Source organism: Hemitrygon akajei, chromosome 15 (assembly GCF_048418815.1).
Source record: "Hemitrygon akajei chromosome 15, sHemAka1.3, whole genome shotgun sequence".
NCBI lineage: Eukaryota > Metazoa > Chordata > Chondrichthyes > Myliobatiformes > Dasyatidae > Hemitrygon > Hemitrygon akajei.
Genome location: NC_133138.1, coordinates 11888419 through 11909320, shown reverse-complemented (window position 1 = coordinate 11909320; position 20902 = coordinate 11888419). Strand labels below are relative to the sequence as shown.

Here is a 20902-nt window from a genome sequence, read left to right as displayed (position 1 = left end):
TATTTCTGATATATACTATTATCTCTATCATTTCTTTACCCAGAAGTAAGATATAAGATCATGGTAGATTAGGTAATTTTAATGAAATAGCTAAATTAATAATGAAGATAACTATCAAATTTTTTATTCTGGAAATTCAGGTGTATCAAGTTGTTCTCCTGTACTAACCCATAAATTAGTGAGTTATCATGTTATCTGATACCAGTACAAAGTTAAATTTCACCTCATTGGTAATTATTCTTTGTAATGCCCTTGATCATATTCCAAGAATAAGAGCAAGGTGAAAATAAATTATTTTAGTATCTTCAATATTCAGCCTATCTGGCAACTGGTTGCATTACAAGTGCATAGAAATTATGCAAAGTATCATTTATTCCAAGCTGGATAACTATCCCTGGACTCCAAAAAATTAAATTTTATGATTGATTACATTAGCCTAGTTTATGATGTGTGGAATTTCGAGTGTTGTGCAAGCCTATATGTTTTTGTGTATTAGGAAATACATAAATCTCTGTTGAGAAAGAAAATACTTACCCAAGTTCATTTAACTGCAGAGTAATTTTAACTTGTTACCATAAGATAAAGGATTCAAAAACTGTTCAATAATTGCCCATTTAAAAAAAAAGACATATCTGACCAATTACCCTCATCAAAATCAAATCCTGCAGAATCAGCCATTCTCCAACATTTCCCCCAAAATTTCAAGCTATTTATCTTCAGGTACATGCACACTTGTCTTTTGAAATTATAGAGTTTTGAATTTTTTTAGATCCTTTCATAACTCTGAATGTCCCTAATAGGTATTCTCATAATCTTCATTGATCATAGAGAAAAATCTTAAATCTACCATGTGGCTTTGACATTCTTCCTAAAATCTGATGCTCAGGCATTCTGGAGCTGAGCTTAAATAGCAATGGTTATAAACATAGCACAAGTTCATTTATTTTCTATTTGATTACCTCCTTTATAAATCAAGTTGTCCTCATGCTCTTTTAACCATCTTTTCATTTTGCCCAGCCACTTTCGATACTTAGTGAACATATACCCTGAGTCTCCATGTGTATATGTCATCCGCTATCACACCCTACAAACAGCACCTTCACCACACAATTTTAATACTTTGCTTCTCAATGTTTCCCCAAAATGAAACATTCTTAAAATTTAAGATATGCTCCCAATCTTGGGGAGTCCATAATTCAACATGATTCTAAGGCCTTCATAATCTCCCAGTTGAATGTTGACCAGAATCAAATCCAACATTTCAGCTGTGGCTAAACATTTAAATGCACAACATAATTTACTTGTATTTATGCTCCTATTTATGAAATCCAGGATTCAAAGTACTTCATTAACCATTCTCTGCATTATTTAACTAACCACTTGTCTTCCTGACTACATTTCCATCAATTCTACACTGGGTCCCTTTGAGAACTGGAGCTGTAGGAAATTTTAATAATTCATTGAAAAGTTTAAAACTCAAGGTTCGAAATTCAAAATAAATTTATTATCAAGGTATGTATAAACTACCATATAGTACCTCGAGATTTATTTTCTTGAAGTTATTCACAGGAAAAAAGAAATACAGAAGAATTTTATGGAAAACTCTACATAAACAGACGAATCTTGATAAAAAACTGATATGCATAAGAAGAAACATTATGCAAGTAAAAATAAGACTGAGAACACAAGTTGTAAAAAGTCCTTGAAATTGAATCTGGAGTTTATAATATCAGTTTGGAGTAGTGGTGAATGAAGTTATCCACACTGGTTCAGGAGCTTGATGGCTGTAAGGTAATAACTTTCCCTGAAACTTGTGTGTGTGAGCTAAGGCTGAGTACCTCCTGCCCAATGGTATGTAATAGCAAGAAGAGGGTGTGGTCTGGTGGGTGACCATATTTAGCGTTGCTTCTTCTTACATTTCAATTCATTATTGGAGCCAAGAAGGTTTAAACATTCTTTCTTAGAGTCTGTGAATATTTTGTCTTGAGTTAATTTTTAGCCTTATCATTATGTGTTCATTACAATGTGCCAGGTCAATTGGGACTTTACACCGGCCTTTTATTTGACCTTCTCAGAACCTTTGACTGCATTAGTCAAGAAAGGACAAAGGAATATCCTCCCCAAATTGTGCTGCCCAACAAATATGCATTTTCCTTCTAACTCTGCTCCACCAAATCATGATATTAAATAACTGACCCATTCTCACAGAAGCCTGATATTAAGCAAAACAACAGTATGATCCTAAAACATTTTTTCAACCTTACTGTAGTTCTGTATCTCATCTCTGACAAGCTTTACAAGGGAATCAAGCTAAAGAGATGCAATTGGACCTTTAATAATTAGGCCTCAGCACTACAGTTAATCAAACTTTGGTGACAGACCTGCAATATGCAGACGATACTTGATGAGACCAAGTTCCAAGTCGTCATCAATGCCTGTGAGAATACAAGCATTTCAGACAATAAGGTCATTTACCAAATCATCCCTACTACTTATTCAGCCCTCCAACATGAAAAGATTCCTGGGTGAGAGCTTTTAAAACCTGGACCGCATCCTATTTCTTGGGAGACACAGCTCAACAAAGGCCGACCACTGATTTCAGGTGCCAACACAGCCTTTGATTGAGGAAAACTCATCGGAATCCCTGATGTCAGTAACTTACAGTGATTTTTATTCTGTTTTCCAGGTTTGGGAGGAAAATTGTTATGTTTGGGACAATGGCGGTACAGATAATATTCAATATACTTATCACATTCTCACCAAACTTGGAATTTTTTTGCCTGATTATTTTCTTCAAAGGTTTTGGTGATATTTCAAATTATGTGGCTGCCTTTGTTCTTGGTGAGTATCTATGCTATTCAGTCTATTTATTTTTCTAAATTTAATAATCCTGTTATTCTTGGTATGAAATTCTAGTTACAGTACTGAGAAAATAGGTCTAAGATTTAACTCTATATCTTATGTTACTTGTGATTTCTCAAGTTCAGAGTTAAATTATGTGTATGTTGTGGAGCTCCTCTGTCAAATTTCTTATCTTTGGAGACTGCAATCCCTGTTAACTTCTCTGTCCTTGTATGGTAAAGTCATGACCTCTGGAATCTTGCAAACATAACTTCTAGTCCTCTCAGCTAAATCACTGATGTGAATGAAATAAGACAGGCTCAAGATTAAGCACTGTTCAGGCCGACTAATGGGAGAGACTTGGGAAGCAGTAATGTTGCAAAGACAGAGATAAAGAGGATTTTATATGGGTGATTGTAAAAGGTGCAGGTACTACAATCTTCTGTCCAGGGATGAATAATGTTACAAGAAGTCCAGATATAATCTCCGAAAAGCCATCTCATATGTGATATGTCAATTCCGGATTGAACTTGAATCAACAAAGAATGCTCGACAATTGTGGCTTGAATATTATCATCTCTTAAAACCCAAATTAAGGGACATAGACTTCACTTCCAGATAAGCTCAATGTGTTCTATGCTTGCTTTGAGCATAAAATTTTTTTTAAAAAATCATCATAAACTCCAACAGTCCCTGGAGATCCTGTGATTTTAGTCACTGCGGCCAACTTGCAAGCAACCTTCAGGAGCGTGAATCCACAAAAAGCATCCAGCCCAGAGAGCTCCCTGCCCAATACTCTAGACCTGTGCAAATCAACTGGCTGGAATGTTCAATGAGATCCTTCATCTTTCACTTTGGCAGTCTGAGGAACCCACCTGCTTCAAGCAGGCTTCAGTCGTACCAGTACTCAGCAAGAATCTGCCTCAATGAACATCATCCAGTAGCACTTACATCCACAGTGATGAAATGTTTTGAGTGATTGGTAATGAAACATACCTACGCCTGCTTGAGAAGTAACTTAGATCCACTCCCATTTGGCTACTGGAGCAACAGGTATACAGCATATGCCATCTCATTGGCTCTTCATTCAACCCTGGAACACCTAGACAGCAAAGATGCTTATATAAGAATGCTCTATATCCACTACAGCTCAGCTTTCAATACCACCATCCCCTCAAATGTAATCAATAAGCCTCAAGACCTTGGCCTCAATATCTCCTTCGGCATTTGGATCCTGAATTTCCTCACTTGCAGACCCCAATCAGTTTGGATTGGCAACAACATCTCCATCAGCACAGGTGCACCACTGCACTGTGAATTTAGCCCCTGCTCTATTTGCTTTACATTTATGAGTGTGTGATTAAGCACAGCTCAAATGCTATGTTCCAGTTTGCAGATGACACCACCTTCAAAGGCCAAATCAAAGATCATGATGAATCAGCATATGGGAAGAAGACAGAAAATCTGGTCAAGTGGTGTCATAACAACAACCTTTCACTCAATGTCAGCAAAACCAAAAGGCTGATTATAGACTTCAAAATAATGAAACCAGATGTCCTGAGTCAGTCCTCATCGGAGGATCAGAGGTGGAGGGGGTGACTTGTCCTGGGCCCAGCATGTAAGGCAATTACGCAAAAGCACGATAATGCTTCTAGTTCCTTAGGAGTATGCAAAGATTCAGCATGATATCTAAAACTTTGACAAACCTCTGTAGATGTGTAGTGGAGAGTATATTAACTGGCTGTATTACAGCCTGGTATGGATACACCAATGCCCTTGAATGGAAAATCCTACAAGAAGTAATGGATATGGCCCAGTTCATCACCAGTAAAGCCCTCCCCTCCATTGAGCACATCTATACGAAATGCTGTTACATGAAAGCAGGGACCTCCACCACCTAGGACATGCTTTCTTCTTGCTGCTGCCATCAGGAAGAAAGTACGGTAGCCTCAGGGCCCACAGCACCAGGTTTAGGAATAGAAATTACCCCTCAACCATCAGGCTCTTGAACCAAAGGGGATAACTTCACTCAACTTCACTTGCCCAATCATTGAAATACTCCTGCAGCCTATGGACTCACTTTCAATGACTCTTCATCTCATGTTCTCAATATTTATTTCTTATTTATTATTATTATTTCTTTCTTTTAGTATTTGCACAGTTTGTTGTCTTTTACACATTGGTTGAACACACAAGTTGGTTCAGTCTTTCTTTGATTTTATAATGGTTATTATTCTATTGATTTATTGAGTATGCCTGGAAGACAATGAATCTCAAAATTGTATATGGTGACATATATGAACTTTGGTAATAAATTTATCAAAATACATATGTTTAAAATCAAGAAAATCTGCAGATGCTGGGAAGTCTTGAAGAAGGGTCTCAGCCTGAAATGTCAATCTTTTCCATTGATGCTGCCTGGCCTGCTGAGTTCCTCCAGCATTTTGTGTGTGTTACATATGATTAAACTTTGAACATCCTATAGTTCATCCCTGGACATAAGAAGTCACCAGTGTCTGTCAGAACCAAGAATTGGGAATGGATTAACATTTGGCTTGAGAAAGTTACTGTAGATTTTTTTTGTGTATTTACTCTTGACTGCCAAGATGTAAGATCAGGAACAATTTAAAGCATGAAATGTAAGTTGTGCTAAAAGAGGATGTCACAATAGAATGGGAATGAAACAGTGAAAGAGAGATCTAGAGAGATCATAGTGAATCCAAAGGTGGAGGAGGATCAACCAGCATCCGAATGAGCATCCAAGAGATATATTTTACTGCAGAAAATATCACAAAAAGTGAGGAAATACAGCCAAAATGCAACTGATTTCTTTCTTTTTACAATATTTTTATTCAGAAGAAAAAAACAAGATTTACAGAGTGCAACACATAGATACATCTCAACATAACTTGTGTACATTCATATATTGTAATAAAATTGATCAAAATGTTATAGCATAACACATAAAGGTATACCACTCTGTATTCAAAAATTTAAAGTTGTCATACATCATAAAAGAAATTTTTTATATAAAAAAAGTCAACCCCCTACCAACTACCAAAGAAAAAAGCTGATGGATGACAATGGATAATTAGGAAAAAAAAGACATATTCACTTAAGAAGAGAAGATAAAAATATACATAAAAGTCTGTGCACTGTTAAACTTTATAAATTGAAAAAGTAATTTAGGAAAGGTCCCCAAATATCATAAAAAGATTGTTTCGAATTTAAGACTGAGCAGCGGATCTTTTCTAAATTTAAATAAGACATAATATCACGTAGCCATTGAAGATGTGTGGGAGGGGTAGACTCCTTCCATTTAAGCAAGATTGCTCTTCTTGCTAAAAGAGAGGTAAAAATTAAAACCTGTAGGTTAGGAGTATTTAAAGTTATATCTTCATTTGCAATAATACCAAACAAGGCAGTAAGGGGATTTGGGTCAAATTGGACTCTAAAAAGTTGTGAGAAGGTATGAAATACTTCCGGCCAAAACTTTTCAATTGTAGGGCAAAACCAAAACATATGAATTAAAGAGGCATCAGCAGAGTTGCATTTATTACAAAGTGGAGAAACATTCGGGTAAAAACTGGACAGCTTCTGTTTAGAAATGTAAGCTCTATGAACCACTTTAAATTGTAGAAGAGAATGACGAGCACAGAAAGATGATTTATTAATCCGTTTAAGAATTTTATTCCATCTACCATCAGAAATCTGACAATTTAGGTCATCCTCCCAAGCTTTTTTTTATTTTATCTAAAAAGTCTTGATTCAGCTGATTTCTAATCCTGCAAATGTGTATTTGTCAAAATAATTACCCTATTGGTGATAATAGGGTAATTATTGCCTTTAGGCTGCCATTTCATTGAGTACATATATCATGGTCATTAACTGCGTGTGAGTTACTGCATTGGTTGCATAAACTACCAGTTTGCAAGTCAAGAAGCTATTTGAAAATCCAGTTTTGTTTGGTGGATGTTTTGATTCTTAGCACAGTATATTAAACAGATAGGTAAGTATAGACTGTTTAAATAGTGTGTGTCAGAGAAGTCTGAATTAAAAATATGCATCTCCCTAATGCCAGCATGGCTAAGATCTTGTCTGACGCCTCAAGCACTGTCATCTGGTGCTTTCAGGATCTAGGCTTTACCTTTGTTTCGTCCACGAAACAGAGGACAGGTATCCATAGAACCATAGAACATTACAGCACAGAAACAGGCCTTTTCGCCCTTCTTGGCTGTGCCAAACCATTTTTCTGCCTAGTCCCACTGACCTGCATCTGGGCCATATCCCTCCAAACCCCTTGCATCCATATACCTGTCCAAGTTTTTCTTAAATGTCAAAAGTGAGCCCGCATTCACCACTTCATCTGGCAGCTCATTCCACACTCCCACCACTCTCTGCGTGAAGAAGCCCCCCCTCCAATGTTCCCTTTAAACTTTTCCCCTTCACCCTTAACCCATGACCTCTGTTTTTTTTCTCCCCTAGCCTCAGTGGAGAAAGCCTCTATCTATACCCATCATAATTTTATACACCTCTATCAAATCACCCTTCATTCTCCTATGCTCCAGGGAATAAAGTCATAACCTATTCAACCTTTTTCTATAACTCAGTTTCTCAAGTCCCAGCAACATCCTTGTAAACCTTCTCTGCACTCTTTCAACCTCATTAATATCCTTCCTGTAATTAGGTGACCAAAACTGCGCACAATACTCCAAATTCGGTCTCACCAATGTCTTATACAACCTCACCATTACATTCCAACTCTTATACTCAATACTTTGATTTATAAAGGCCAATGTACCAAAAGCTCTCTTTACGACCCTATCCACCTGTGACGCCACTTTTAGGGAATTTTATAACTGTATTCCCAGATCCCTCTGTTCTACTGCACTTCTCAGTGTCCTACCATTTACCTTGTATGTTCTACCTTGGTTTGACCTTCCGAAGTACAATACCTCACACTTGTCTGCATTAAATTCCATCTGCCATTTTTCAGCCCATTCCTCCAACTGATCCAAATCCCTCTGCAAGCTTTGAAAACCTTCCTCACTGTCCACTACATCTCCAATCTTTGTATCATCAGCAAATTTGCTGATCCAATTTGCCACAATATCATCCAGATCATTGATATAGATGACAAATAACAATGGACCCAGCACTGATCCCTGTGGCACACCACTAGTCACAGGCCTCCACTCAGAGTAGCAATCCTCCACTACCACTCTCTAGCTTCTTCCATTGAGCCAATGTCTAATCCAATTTACTACCTCACCATGTATACCTAGTGACTGAATCTTCCTAACTAACCTCCCATGCGGAACCTTGTCAAAGGCCTTACTGAAGTCCATGTATACAACATCCACTGCCTTCCCTTCATCCACTTTCCTGGTAGCTTCCTCGAAAAACTCTAATAGATTGGTTAAACATGACCTACCATACACAAAGCAATGCTGACTGTTTCTAATAAGTCCCTGTCTATCCAAATACTTGTAGATCCTATCTCTTAGTATTCCTTCCAATAATTTACCTACTACCGATGTCAAACTTAACGGCCTATAAGTTCCCGGCTTACTTTTTGAGCCTTTTTTAAACAACGAAACTACATGAGCTATCCTCCAATCCTCCGGCACCTGACCCGTGGATATCGACATTTTAAATATTTCTGCCAGGGCCCCTGCAATTCCAACACTAGTCTCCTTCAAGGTCTGAGGGAATACCCTGTCGGGTCCTGGGGATTTATCTGCTCTGATTTGCCTCAAGACAGCAAGCACCTCCTCCTCTTTAATCTGTATAATTTCCATGACCTTCCTACTTGTTTGCCTTGTTTCCATAGACTCCATTCCAGTTTCCTTAGTAAATGCAGATGCAAAAAAACATTTACTATCTCTCCCATTTCTTTGGTTCCATACATAGCCGACCACTCTGATCCTCAAGAGGACCAATTTTATCCCTTACTATCCTTTTGCTCTTAACATACCTGTAGAAGCTCTTAAGATTATCCTTCACCCTGATTGCCAAAGCAACCTCATGTCTTCTTTTAGCCCTCCTGATTTCTTTCTTAAGTATTTTCTTACTCTTTTTATACTCCTCAAGCATCTTATTTCCTCCCTGTTGCCTATACATGTTATACATCTCTCTCTTCTTCTTTATCAGAGTTCCAATATCCCTCGAGAACCTAGGTTCCTCATTCTTATTCATTTTGCGTTTAACCCTGACAGGAACATACAAACTCTGCACTCTCAAAATTTCTCCTTTGAAGGCCTCCCACTTACCAATCACATCCTTGCCAGAGAACAACCTGTCCCAATATACGTTTTTTAGATCCTTTCTCATTTCTTCAAATTTGGCCTTTTTCCAGTTTAGAACTTCAACCCAAGGACCAGATCTATCTTTATCCATGATCAAGTTGAAACTAATGATGTTATGATTACTGGAACCAAAGTGTTCCCCTACACACACTTCCATCACCTGTCCTAACTCATTTCCTTATAGGAGATCTAATATTGCATCCTCCCTAGTTGATACATCTATATATTGATTTAGAAAACTTCCCTGAACATATTTTACAAACTCTAACCCCCTAGACCTTTAACAGTATGGGAGTCCCAATCAATGTGTGGAAAATTAAAATCCCCTACAATCACAATTTTCTGCTTCTGCAGCTGGTCAAAGAACACTGAGGCTGTCTACAAGAAGGGTCAGAGCCGTCTCTATTTCCTGAGGAGACTGAGGTCCTTTAACATCTGCCAGACAATGCTGAGGATGTTCTACGAGGCTGTGGTGGCCAGTGCTATCATGTTTGCTGTTGTGTGCTGGGGCAGCAGGCTGAGGGTAGCAGACACCAACAGAATCAACAAACTTATTCGTAAGGCCAGTGATCTTGTGGGGGTGGAACTAGACTCTCTGACGGTGGTGTCTGAAAAGAGGATGCTGTCCAAGTTGCATGCCATCTTGGACAATGACTCACATCCACTCCATAATGTACTGGTTAGGCACAGGAGTACATTCAGCCAGAGACTCATTCCACTGAGATGTAACACTGAGCGTCATAGGAAGTCATTCCTACCTGTGGCCATCAAACTTTACAACTCCTCCCTCGGAGTGTCAGACACCCTGAGCTAATAGGCTGGTCCTGGACTTATTTCCACTTGGCATGATTCATTTATTATTATTTAATTATTTATGGTTTTATATTGCTATGTTTCTTCACTATTCTTGGTTGGTGCAGCTGTAACGAAACCCAATTTCCCTCGTGATCAATAAAGTGTGTCTGTCTGTCTGTCTGTCTGTTATCTCTCTGCAGATTTGCTCCTCCAATTCCCGCTGACTATTGGATGGTCTATAATACAACCCTATTAATGTGGTCATACCTTTCCTGTTTCTCAGCTCCACCCATATGGCCTCAGTAGAGAAGCCTTCGAATCTGTCCTGCCGAAGCACTGCTGTAATATTTTCCTTGACTAGCAAAGCCACCCCCCTCCCTTCATCCCTTTGCCTCTATCACGTCTGAAACATTGGAACCCTGGAACATTGAGCTGCCAGTCCTGCCCCTCCTGTAGCCAAGTTTCAGTAATGGCTATAATGTCATAATTCCATGTGTCAATCCAGGCCCTCAGCTCATCTGCCTTTCCCACAATACTCCTCGCATTGAAATATACACACCTCAGAAGATTATTACCACCACACACAACCTTACTATTTGTGACTTTGCATGAACTACTAACATCATTTATTTTTACCCCCGTTCCACTATCTGCTCTGGCAGTCAGGTTCCCATCCCCCTGCAAATCTAGTTTAAACCCTCCCCAATAACACTAGCAAACCTCCCTACAAGTATATTGGTCCCCTTGTAGTTCAGGTGTAACCTGTCTCTCTTGTACAGGTCCCACCTGCCCCAGAAGAGGTCCCAATGATCTAGAAATCTGAAGCCCTGCCCCCTACACCAGTTTCTCAGCCACGTGTTCATCTGCCAGAGCATCCTACACTTACCCTCACTGGCACGTGGCACAGGCAGCAATCTGGAGATTACTACCCTCGAGGTCCTCTTTTTCAACTTCCTACCAAGCTCTCTGTACTCACTCTTCAGGACCTCCTGACTCTTTCTACCTATATCATTGGTACCGATGTGTACCACGACATCTGGCTGATCACTCTCCTACCTCAGAAAGCTGTGCACACGATCAGAGACATCCCTGACCGTGGCACCCGGGAGACAACAAACCATCCAGGAGTCTCTGTCATGACCACAGAATCTCCTATCTGTACCCCTGACTATGGAGTCCCCTATCACCAACGCTCTCCTCTTCTTCCTCCCTCCCTTCTGCACTGCAGAACCACACTCAGTGCCAGAGATCCGGCTGCCACAGCTTGTCCCAACAGTATCCAAATCGGTATACCTGTTTTGGAGGGGAATGGCCACAGGGGAACTCTGCACTACCTGCCCTTTCTCCTTCCCTCGCCTGACGGTAACCCAATTACCTGTGCCCTGTTCCTTAGATGTAACTACCTCCCTGAAACTACTATCTATAAACTCCTGCTCATCCAGCTCCTGCTCCAGTTCCCTAACATGGTCTGTTAGGAGCTGCAGCTGGATGCACTTCTTGCAGGTATCGTTGTCAGGGACACCAGAGGTCTCCCTGACTTCCCTCATCCTGCAAGAGGAGCATTCCAACACCCTGTCTGACATATTCTCTAGTCTGAACAAAATTTAAAAAAAAGAAGAAAAACAGAAACTTAGAACCTAACCTTGCTTCTGCCTGCTTCTCGCCGAAATCTGATTGAGCCAAAGCCATCCCACTCTGACTCAGTCCAATCCAATGATGGCCGCTACGACGATTATTCTTTTTCTCTACAAGTTTGTACAAGTTTCCTCCATTGGAGGAAGGAGAAGAAATGCAGTTTAAGCTGCCAAGAACATTTTTACTTGTTTTGGAAATTTATGGAATAAGAGCTTGCCAGTGGATGGGTGTTGGCTTTCAAAAAAAAAACCTGGCGATTTATTAAAGAACTGATGCATGCCAGGAGACCAGAAAAAGTTGATCTACCTGAGCATCAATCCTGTACTGCTTTAACATTCTCATTTGATGAGTTTACTAATAAAATCTACATCTTGATATTAGAATGGTTGCCACACAAAGACTTAATTAAGTAACAGACTAGGTCCTAATTACAGAATAAGTTGATTATCCACAGGACTAACAGCAAATGCAGTTTTCTATTATAATAAATGAATGCATGTTATAGAATAATTAGATAAATTTCTTACACTTGGGTGTCATTGCTGCTGCATGTGTATGTCTCTATCACTAGGCTTTGTTTGCAGTTCCCAATTATCGCATTAGTAAACGCCACATTCCTATTTAGTAATTATTAGCCCTCACTATTCTTTCCCCAACAACAATTCCCCCTCTAGGTCTTTGGCCTATGATAGATAACAGGACTTAAAGATTAGATCCCTAATTTGCATGCCAGAGATCGCAAGGAGCCATTGGATTGTGAATTGAGGAAGTGAATTTTGAATTTTGAATAAGCAGGCAGGGTCGATTGAAACATTCTGCACATGAGGAGTAGTTGGATTGTGAATTATGGGAGCGAGTTTTGGAAAACAGAATGGAGCCAGTTGGGACTTTCTGCACACAAGGCACAGTTGGATAGTGCACTGTGTGAGCGTCGGGACATTCTGAGAGCCACAGAATGCAAGGAAATTAGAAAGTTGGTGAGGGTCAATAAAAAGAGGTTAGGTTTAAGCATCATTGGAGTGGGACATTGTTAGTCTGGCTTGAGGCTTTGATTCATAGAGGCTCCAGTGAGGACAGGCAGAGGCAGGTAGATTTTTAGGTAACTTTCTTTCTTCCTTCTTTCTTATTGCATGGTTAGAACAATTTGAATGCCAGGCTGAATAGTGCAATGCTCCTCTTGCGGGCTGTGGGAAGACAGGGAGAATCCCAGTGTCCCTGACGACTTACCTGCAAGAAGTGAAACAAGTTGCAGCTTCTTACCAACCATATTAAGGAACTGGAGCTCCAACTGGATGAACTCTGGATGACTTGGGAGACGGGGGGAGGGGGGTGCAATTGACATATAACGCAGGAAGGTAATTTATGATGGTTGGTCTCTGGTTGCAGGGGAGATATCACCCCTATGTATTTGGAGCTCCTGACTCTTATAGTGTTCCTCATCAGTTGAACTGGTTCCTCCATCCCATTGGCTCAAGGTCACCTGACCTATCTGGGTCATCTTCTTACTGGTTCTAGTCCAGGGCTATAACCAACATTGTTTCATGATTCTGCCCACCCCAGCCTTGTGTATTCATGTCTTTCAATTCTGACTTGTCCAAACCAGTTAAATGAGGTGACCCAGACAGAGTCTAATGTGATTACAACATGTACAAACAATCTGGATGAACTCAGCAGGTCAGGCGGCATCCGTTGAAATGAGCAATCAATGTTTCGGGCCGAGACCCTTCATCAGGACTTACGGTTTGCTTCTTTGGTGAGTCTGGCATTGTAGCTTCTCATCTGAGAATGGTCTCAGGTTCAGCAGGTCATCACCTGAAGCTCCTTGTGTTTATGTTCAATTGCTGTGACTAAATTATCCCAAACGACGAATCGGTTCAGAGTCCATACACTTTACATAACAAATAGTTACTCATCTGAGAATGGTATCAAGTTTAGCAGGTCATTACATGAAGCACTTTGTGTCCAAATTCAATTGCTTCGATTAGATTATCCCAGAGCAAGAAGCAGTTCAGAATCCACAAACTGGGTGGAAACAAAGACAATAGGTTTGTCTGATTCCCCTGTCCTTGATTCATCAGATCCGCTAATTGTAGACTGTAGTTTATTCTGGCCAACATCTGGTTGCTTGAACAGAAAATGTGAAGGAGAATCCCAAGGGCTTTTACAGATATACTAAGAGCAAAAGGATAGCAAGGGACATGGAGCATCTATGCATGGAGCTAAAAGAGATGGGGGAGACCTTAGATGGATTTTTGTATCTGTATTTATTCAGGAGACGGGCAGACTCTATTGAACTGAAGCAAAACAGCAATAAGGCCATGGACTGCATATGGAGGAGGTAATCACCATCTTGAGACAAGGACATTGTTCAGAAATTTCAGTCTCTAGCAGATGTAATTTAAATATCCTTAATCATAGGTGAGGTGCCAGAGAAATGTAGGACAACTAACGTTGTTCCACTATTTAAGAAATGCTCTGAGGATAAACCAGGAGTTGTAGACTGGGGAGCCTGACTTCAGTACTGGGCACATTATTGGAAGATCTATTGTATTTCTCATTTTTCCCTTCTAATACCTCTAAGCAAATTTATCTTAAGGTAGTATATGGTAACATATACATATTTTGATAATAAATTTACTTAGAACTTAGAATAATGAATGATACATTGATGTTTATTGATTAATATATATTTGCCATGTCACTTTGACAAAATCACATGAAACACTGTTAGATTTAGATTTAGATTCTACACTCATTTGTTAAATATCCCAAATATCTGTGCATCCAGCAATGCACAGATAACACCTGCATTTTTCTCCACTGCTGGACATCTGCAGTGACTCTGACTTATTATTTTTAAAGACTCTGACTTTATTATTGATTAAGTCTGCACACTGCTAAGTATATTTTCAAATGTTGCTACTGCAAATGTTTCTCACTCAGGATCAATAAAATCCTTTCTATTATTATTATTATTATTATTGTGTTGGCGCGTGGCCTAGTGGATAAGGCAATGGTCTAGTGATCTGAAGGTCACTGGTTCGAGCCTCAGCTGAAGCAGCGTGTTGTGTCCTTGAGCAAGGCCCCTAACAACACATTGCTCTGCGACAACACTGTTACCAAGCTGCTTGGGTCCTAGTGCCCTTCCCTTGGACAACATTGGTGGCATGGAGAGAGGAAGGCTTGCAGCTTGGGCAACTGCCAGTTGCCCATACAACTCTGCCCAGGCCTGCACCCTGGAAACCTTCCAAGGCACAAATCCATGGTCTCACAAGACTAACGGATGACTATCATTATTATTAAACCCGTTGACATCTCACATTCAGCAAAAGCACAAACAATGAGTTTGTTGATTTTTTGGCAATTAGGATTGAAACTTTGCCAAATGCTGCCTATGCGACTTTCCTTCCTCCTAGCCCACAGAGCCAAACTGCTACTAATGTGAAAAGCTCTAGTTCTGAACTCACATCCTTTCTACTTTAACTTCCACCTTCACTCTGTCCTGAAAGGTGATTCTTGCTGCTTTAAGTGTACAGTGTTCCCATTTCTGCTTCAACTGTATTCCCATTGAAATCTGACCACCCTACTTTTCTTCCTGATGTAAGCAGCAATCCCATGCACAATATATATTTGACTACCAATTAGTCCACAAATATATAATTACTAGCCAATATGACGTCTTCTAGAATGCTGAAGGATAGTGATAAATTAAAGAAACAAAGAAAAGCGTATTACTTATGAAAGTATCTACAGAGATCTGGAAGCATTTCTCTACTGTGTTCTGCTGTCACTTAGGTAAATACTTTCAAATAGGTTCTCGTACAGAGAGCAGATGTTCACATGTAATTGATTGAAATAGCCAAATATAAATGGTGCACCAGTTGTAAAAAAAAGATTGAATCAATCTACAAATGTAGAAACATTCAAAAGCCCTGAGAAACTAATAAAAATTAAATTATTATCTCTATAATGTGCTCCTTTTTATTTCATGCTGTTTCATCAGTGATTTGTGAAATACTTGGGGCTTCACATTGCTTGATTATGGTTTAAGTATATAACTTAATACATTTATAGTTGAATATTGAAGTTTCAGAGTGGCATTCAAGCAAAATGACTCTGATTGTGGTTATACTTGGCTTGCAGGATCTGAACTTCTTGCAAAATCCGTTCGAATTACATACTCTACACTTGGAGTTGGCATCTTTTATGCCGTGGGCTATATGATCCTGCCTTTTTTGGCATATTTCATAAGGGAATGGCGGATGCTGATATTGACCTTGGCTCTCACTTGTTTGGTGTACATTCCGTTGTGGTGGTATGTAAATATTTCAATATATTTAATCAGTAGGAAATGCCCTTATATTGCTGGATGTCCCTGACCAACAAGGTTGTGTTTGAACATAACTTCAGCTGTGCAATAACATCAACTTGATTATGCCAAGTGACCCACAATATTAAATCAATCTTTTGCATCTGGATTAGCTGGATTCCTCACAAATACAAAACTTTTTACCTATCCTTACAAATTTGTCATATTTATAAGATTTGCCATTTAATATTTAATCTAACTCAAGGTGTTGTGATGCCACCTTTCCAAATGTTAAAGTTACTGTTGATTCAGCACCTGTAATAATTACACTCAGTGGCCACTTTACTGTGTATGCCTATGTGTTTGCTCATTAATGTAAATATCCAATCAGACAATCACGAGGTAGCAATTCAATGCATAAAAGCACACAGACATGGTGAAGAGGTTCAGTTCTTTTTCAGGCCAAGCATCAGAATGGGGAAGAAATGTGACCTAGTGACCTCAATAATGGAATGAATGTTGGTGCCAGATGGGATGTTCCGAGTATCTCAAGAACTGCTGATTTCCTGAGACTTTCATACACAACAGTTTCAAGCATTTACAGAGAATGATGTGATGAAGAAAACAAAAAAAAAATTCAGTGAACAACAGTTCTGAGGAGGAAAATGCCTTGTTAATGAGAGAGATCTGATGAGAATGGCCAGACTGGTTCATGTTGAAAATATTCCTATTATCCACCTTGCTTGTTTGTGTGGAGTTGGTGATGAGATTCCTCAACGAAGATGGTTTGGAACAAATACCAGAGCATCTGAGGCTATGATCAAGATACGGAATAAAACTGGATTGAGAACTGAGCACAAAACGAAATGCTAGATGATATCTCTGGTTGGGCTTACGATTGAGCATTGAGGCTCTGTTCAGGTGTTCTTGAAATATTCAATTCTTGGTGGCCAAAACATGACTGCCAATTAGTAGGATGGTCCTGCATTTTTGAAGAGCCGTGCCAGCTGTCCATATTCCAGAGAGTTAGAGTGTCTAAATTCCAGAAGCTGGCACAGTTGAGAGTGGGTCATTACAGGACCCCCACCCCATGACCGACTCCTGGCAGCCCTGGCTGTTTGGAGAGACGATGATTGTAGCCATGGATGAGAACAGGATTCAAGATGTTCTTTTCAGGAACCCAGCACCATTCCTCAGGTCTGAATCTTTCCCAGACCACGAGGAACTGCAAATACCCAGAACAGTTCGTGAATCCAAAATTCTTCTCAGAGTGAAGACCAGTTCCCGTCAACAAACCTGGGCAGTGGTGGAATTGATGGTATTGGGGCTAAACAGGCTGGTGTTTTAATGTGGAGATGTGGAAAGTGGGTCCTCAGGAGCTGCAAGCTTACTCTCCTGAGATTCTTGAAGGGACCAATGAACTTGGGCACCATTTTCCTGGATTTTGCTTGGAGAGGCAAATCTTTAGTACACAGCCAGGCCTGTTGCCCAGGCTGCAAAGCTGATCCCTGTCTCCTGTTGAGATTAGCTTTTTATTTCAACCTTCCAGGTAAAAGCCAACAAAACCTTTCCTTACAGCATCGGACTAAATCTTCAACTATAGGAACCCCAACCTTGGCCTCCTGCTCAGGGAAGAGTTGGCATTCAAAAGGGAACATCCCATGCACCAAATGCCGTGAAGTGTTGTGGGCGACCTCTGCCCACATCAAATGGCCACAAAATTTGTCCAGTCTTTCAGAGGCCAGGCCCCTCAAAGTTCGTTCCAAATGTTGGTTCACCCGCTCTGCCTGGCTGTTGGACTGCAGGTGAATCCCAGAGGAAAGACTCACCTTTGTCCCAATCAGCTTATAGAATACCCTCCAAAAACATGATGCGAATTGTGGGTCACGATCTGACACAATTTTCACCAGGAACTGTGGATCCAGAAAACCTGGGTGCTGGACAATTTTAGCTATTTTGTCACAGATGGAAGTCTGTCCAAGGCAATAAATTTGAAGGCTTTGAAAAATGATCCTCAATTACCATGATAACGGTCTTCACATGGAAGGAGGAAGACCTGTGACAAAGTCCATGGAGTTGGGTGCCCATGGTCTGTCCAGAACAGGCAGAGGGTGAAGGAGCTGTTAAGGTTGGGTGTGGGCCTCCTTATTCCAGGTATACACCATGCATGCCTGCACATATTAATGGATGGACCTCTCTCACCATTGCAGACCACCAATATCTTTTCTGAATGAACTCAGGGGTCCTGGCAATTCCTGGGAGAGTGGGCATTCTCAATGCATATCCCCCTTGAAGAACCTGAGGTCAGACAGTACTAGGAATGAACAGGTGACCCGAAGGGCTGTCCTGAGGAATATTTCCTTGCGCCTGGGCCTTGCAAACAAGTGTGTTGATTCCCCAACAAATTGGTGCTATCGCATAGGCTTGGGACAAAATGGTGGTTGGCTCCTCCGCTCATTCAGGTTTGTTGAACTGATGGGATGAGGCATCTTGCTTCTAGTTCTTTGACCCTGGTCAACAGGTCAGGACGAAATTAAATTGATTAAAGAAAGAGACTACCTGGCTTGCCTGGAATTCAATCTCTTGGCCTTCAGAATATAAGCCAGGTTCTTGTGGTCTGTTTATATGAATCAAGGGTTTTTGGTCCCCTCAAGCCAGTGACACAATTCCTCCAGAGCCTATTTGACTGCAAGCAGCTCTCTATTTCCAATGTCATAGTGCACTTCTGCTGGGGATAGCCACCTGGATACAAATGCACGCGGGTGCAGTTTATTGTTGAAAGGTGGCCGTTGAGATAACATTACACCCACTCTGACATCCAAGGCATCAATGTCCAGACAATGTGAAGGAGAATCCCAACCATGATGAAGGGAGGGTCCGGGTTAGGTGCAATCCAAATGGGGGCTGTCATGAACTGCTGTCAGCGAGTTGCCACTGAGCTGACGTTTCTGATAAAATTTTGTAAAATTTGGCAGATCCCAGGAATCAATAGACTTTTTTCCACACTGGATGGTTGTGGCCAAACTCCGACTGCCAGTGCCTTACTAGGTTTCATTTTGAGATTGCCGTTAGAGATGATGAAGCCCAAAAAGGAAATAGCTTTTACATGAAATTCAGACTTCTCCAGTTTGATGTAAAGTCTATGATCAAGAATCTTCTTCAGGATATCTCTGACATGAGTAATATGCTCCTCCATGGACTTCGAGAAAATTAGGATGTCATCCAAGTAGACAGAGGCATACGTACGGAGCACATCATTTATAAACACCTGAAAAACTACTGGCGCATTCACAAGCTGAAAGGCATGACCAGGTACTCACAGTGCCCTGTCGGTGAGTCGAATCCCATCTTCCACTAGTCACCCTCCTTTATGCAAACCAGATTGTACACACACCACAAGTCTAGCTTCAAGAATACTCTTGCCCCTTGGAGAATCTCGAAGGCACTGTTCATGAGTGAAAGAGGGTAATGATTCTTGACCATTATGCAATTCAACCCTCTATAATCAATGCACGGCCATAGGCTCCCATCCTTTTTCCTGTACAAAGAAGAAGCCAGCACCAGCTGTAGTGATGGAGGGCAGAATATGAATCCCGGGCAAAAGCCTCCTTAATATACTCCTCCACAGTGCTTCTGTCTGGCCTGAGAGTGTGAATAACTGACCCCATGGAGGACAAATACCAGGCAGTAGAACTATTGCACAGTTGTTGAGTTTGTGGTGGAAGAGTCAAGGTCTTTGCTTTGCTGAAGACCCCTTCTAAATCCTTGAAGATGGAAGGATGACTCCTGAGGCTCCTTAGTTAGCAAGTGTTATTCAGCAGACCCTGGAATCTCCTCCATAGGGTCACAAGAGTCTTCAGTGAAAACAGAGGCCAAATCACATTCCAGATCCTCGTCCATATCCTCAGACACCAGCAACCAAGTGCAGCAAATGATCCGTGTGCTCCTGGGACTAGGCTTCAAGGGTCTCTGGTTTGGAACCTTCCTCTTCAATGGGACCTGGCAACTGGAGCCCTTTGGCTTAGTTGGTAGAGTCCCGGACTGCCTGGGCATCTCCTTTGTTTGCCCCTGAACTACAGATCTAGTTCCAGCGCACCCGTGACTGGATAGGGTCGGAAACCACACGGGGCTGTTATCTGGAGCTAGCTTGTCTGCCCTTGAAGGCAGGACTGTGTTTCCTAAAAGTTCCAGGTTGCCCTGAACAGAAGTCTGCCCACTCATCAGCCACTGAGAGTCTGGGGGTCAGAACACCAAGCCAAAAACGTTTCTTGCAGCGACTGGTCCATGCACTGATTCTCCTTTCCTTCCAGTTCATGGAAAAGTTATGCTGGGACAGCCAAGGGTGTCCAAGGTTCAGAAGTATGTGAAGAGACTCAATAATGTGGGAACGAATGTCCTCCTCATGATCTTCTATCCCCATACGCAAGGCCAATGTCTGCTGCCAAATCTGCCCGGAGCCGAACAAGCAGCCGTCTGGGACAGTTGCAGGCATGTGCTGGCTCAATTCCTGCAGTGGTATGTTGAGCCGATGGAAGTTCTGGAAATCAGTTCATACCCCAGGAGCTCTCAGCCCTCAGTGTGACACCAAAATCTGTGAGATTGGAGATAGTAGCTGCTATGTCACAGCCCTCCCGACACCAGACAGCTTTAACAGCTCTCCCGACAGCTACAGCTTCAGACACTTGGCCTGCACAGGGCCTGCCTCCCTGCAGAGATAGCAGCAACCTCAACTCCGAGGCCAGAACCTCTCATCAGCTGATATCCTTATGCAGCCAATTTGCATGGGCTCAACAGGATCCTGAGCCGGAGATTGGCTGGTTGTGGCCCAAGATCGGGGGTGGAACTATGATGCATTGAGGCTGGGCTTGGGCTAGCCCTCTTCAACCTCTTGATGTAGTCCTACTTACACTCAGCCGGATGATTAAAGAGACAATCAGAACCTGTAAGTCCGCTGTTAGCTCTCCCAAGGCGAGGGCGTCCTTCCATTCATCTTAGAGTCTGTGGTGGTATAGAG

The 20902-nt window shown here is 41.2% G+C and overlaps 1 protein-coding gene across 1 annotated transcript in view; it reads left to right on the top strand.

Annotated features, from left to right (window-relative positions):
• Nucleotides 1-20902, top strand: part of LOC140739167 (organic cation/carnitine transporter 2-like) — a 74817-nt gene that overhangs the window by 8796 nt on the left and 45119 nt on the right. Inside the window, exons 3-4 of the mRNA XM_073067197.1 lie at nucleotides 2687-2841; nucleotides 15723-15894. Of these exons, the coding sequence (XP_072923298.1) occupies nucleotides 2687-2841; nucleotides 15723-15894 (327 nt within the window). The remainder of the gene's footprint in view (nucleotides 1-2686; nucleotides 2842-15722; nucleotides 15895-20902) is intronic.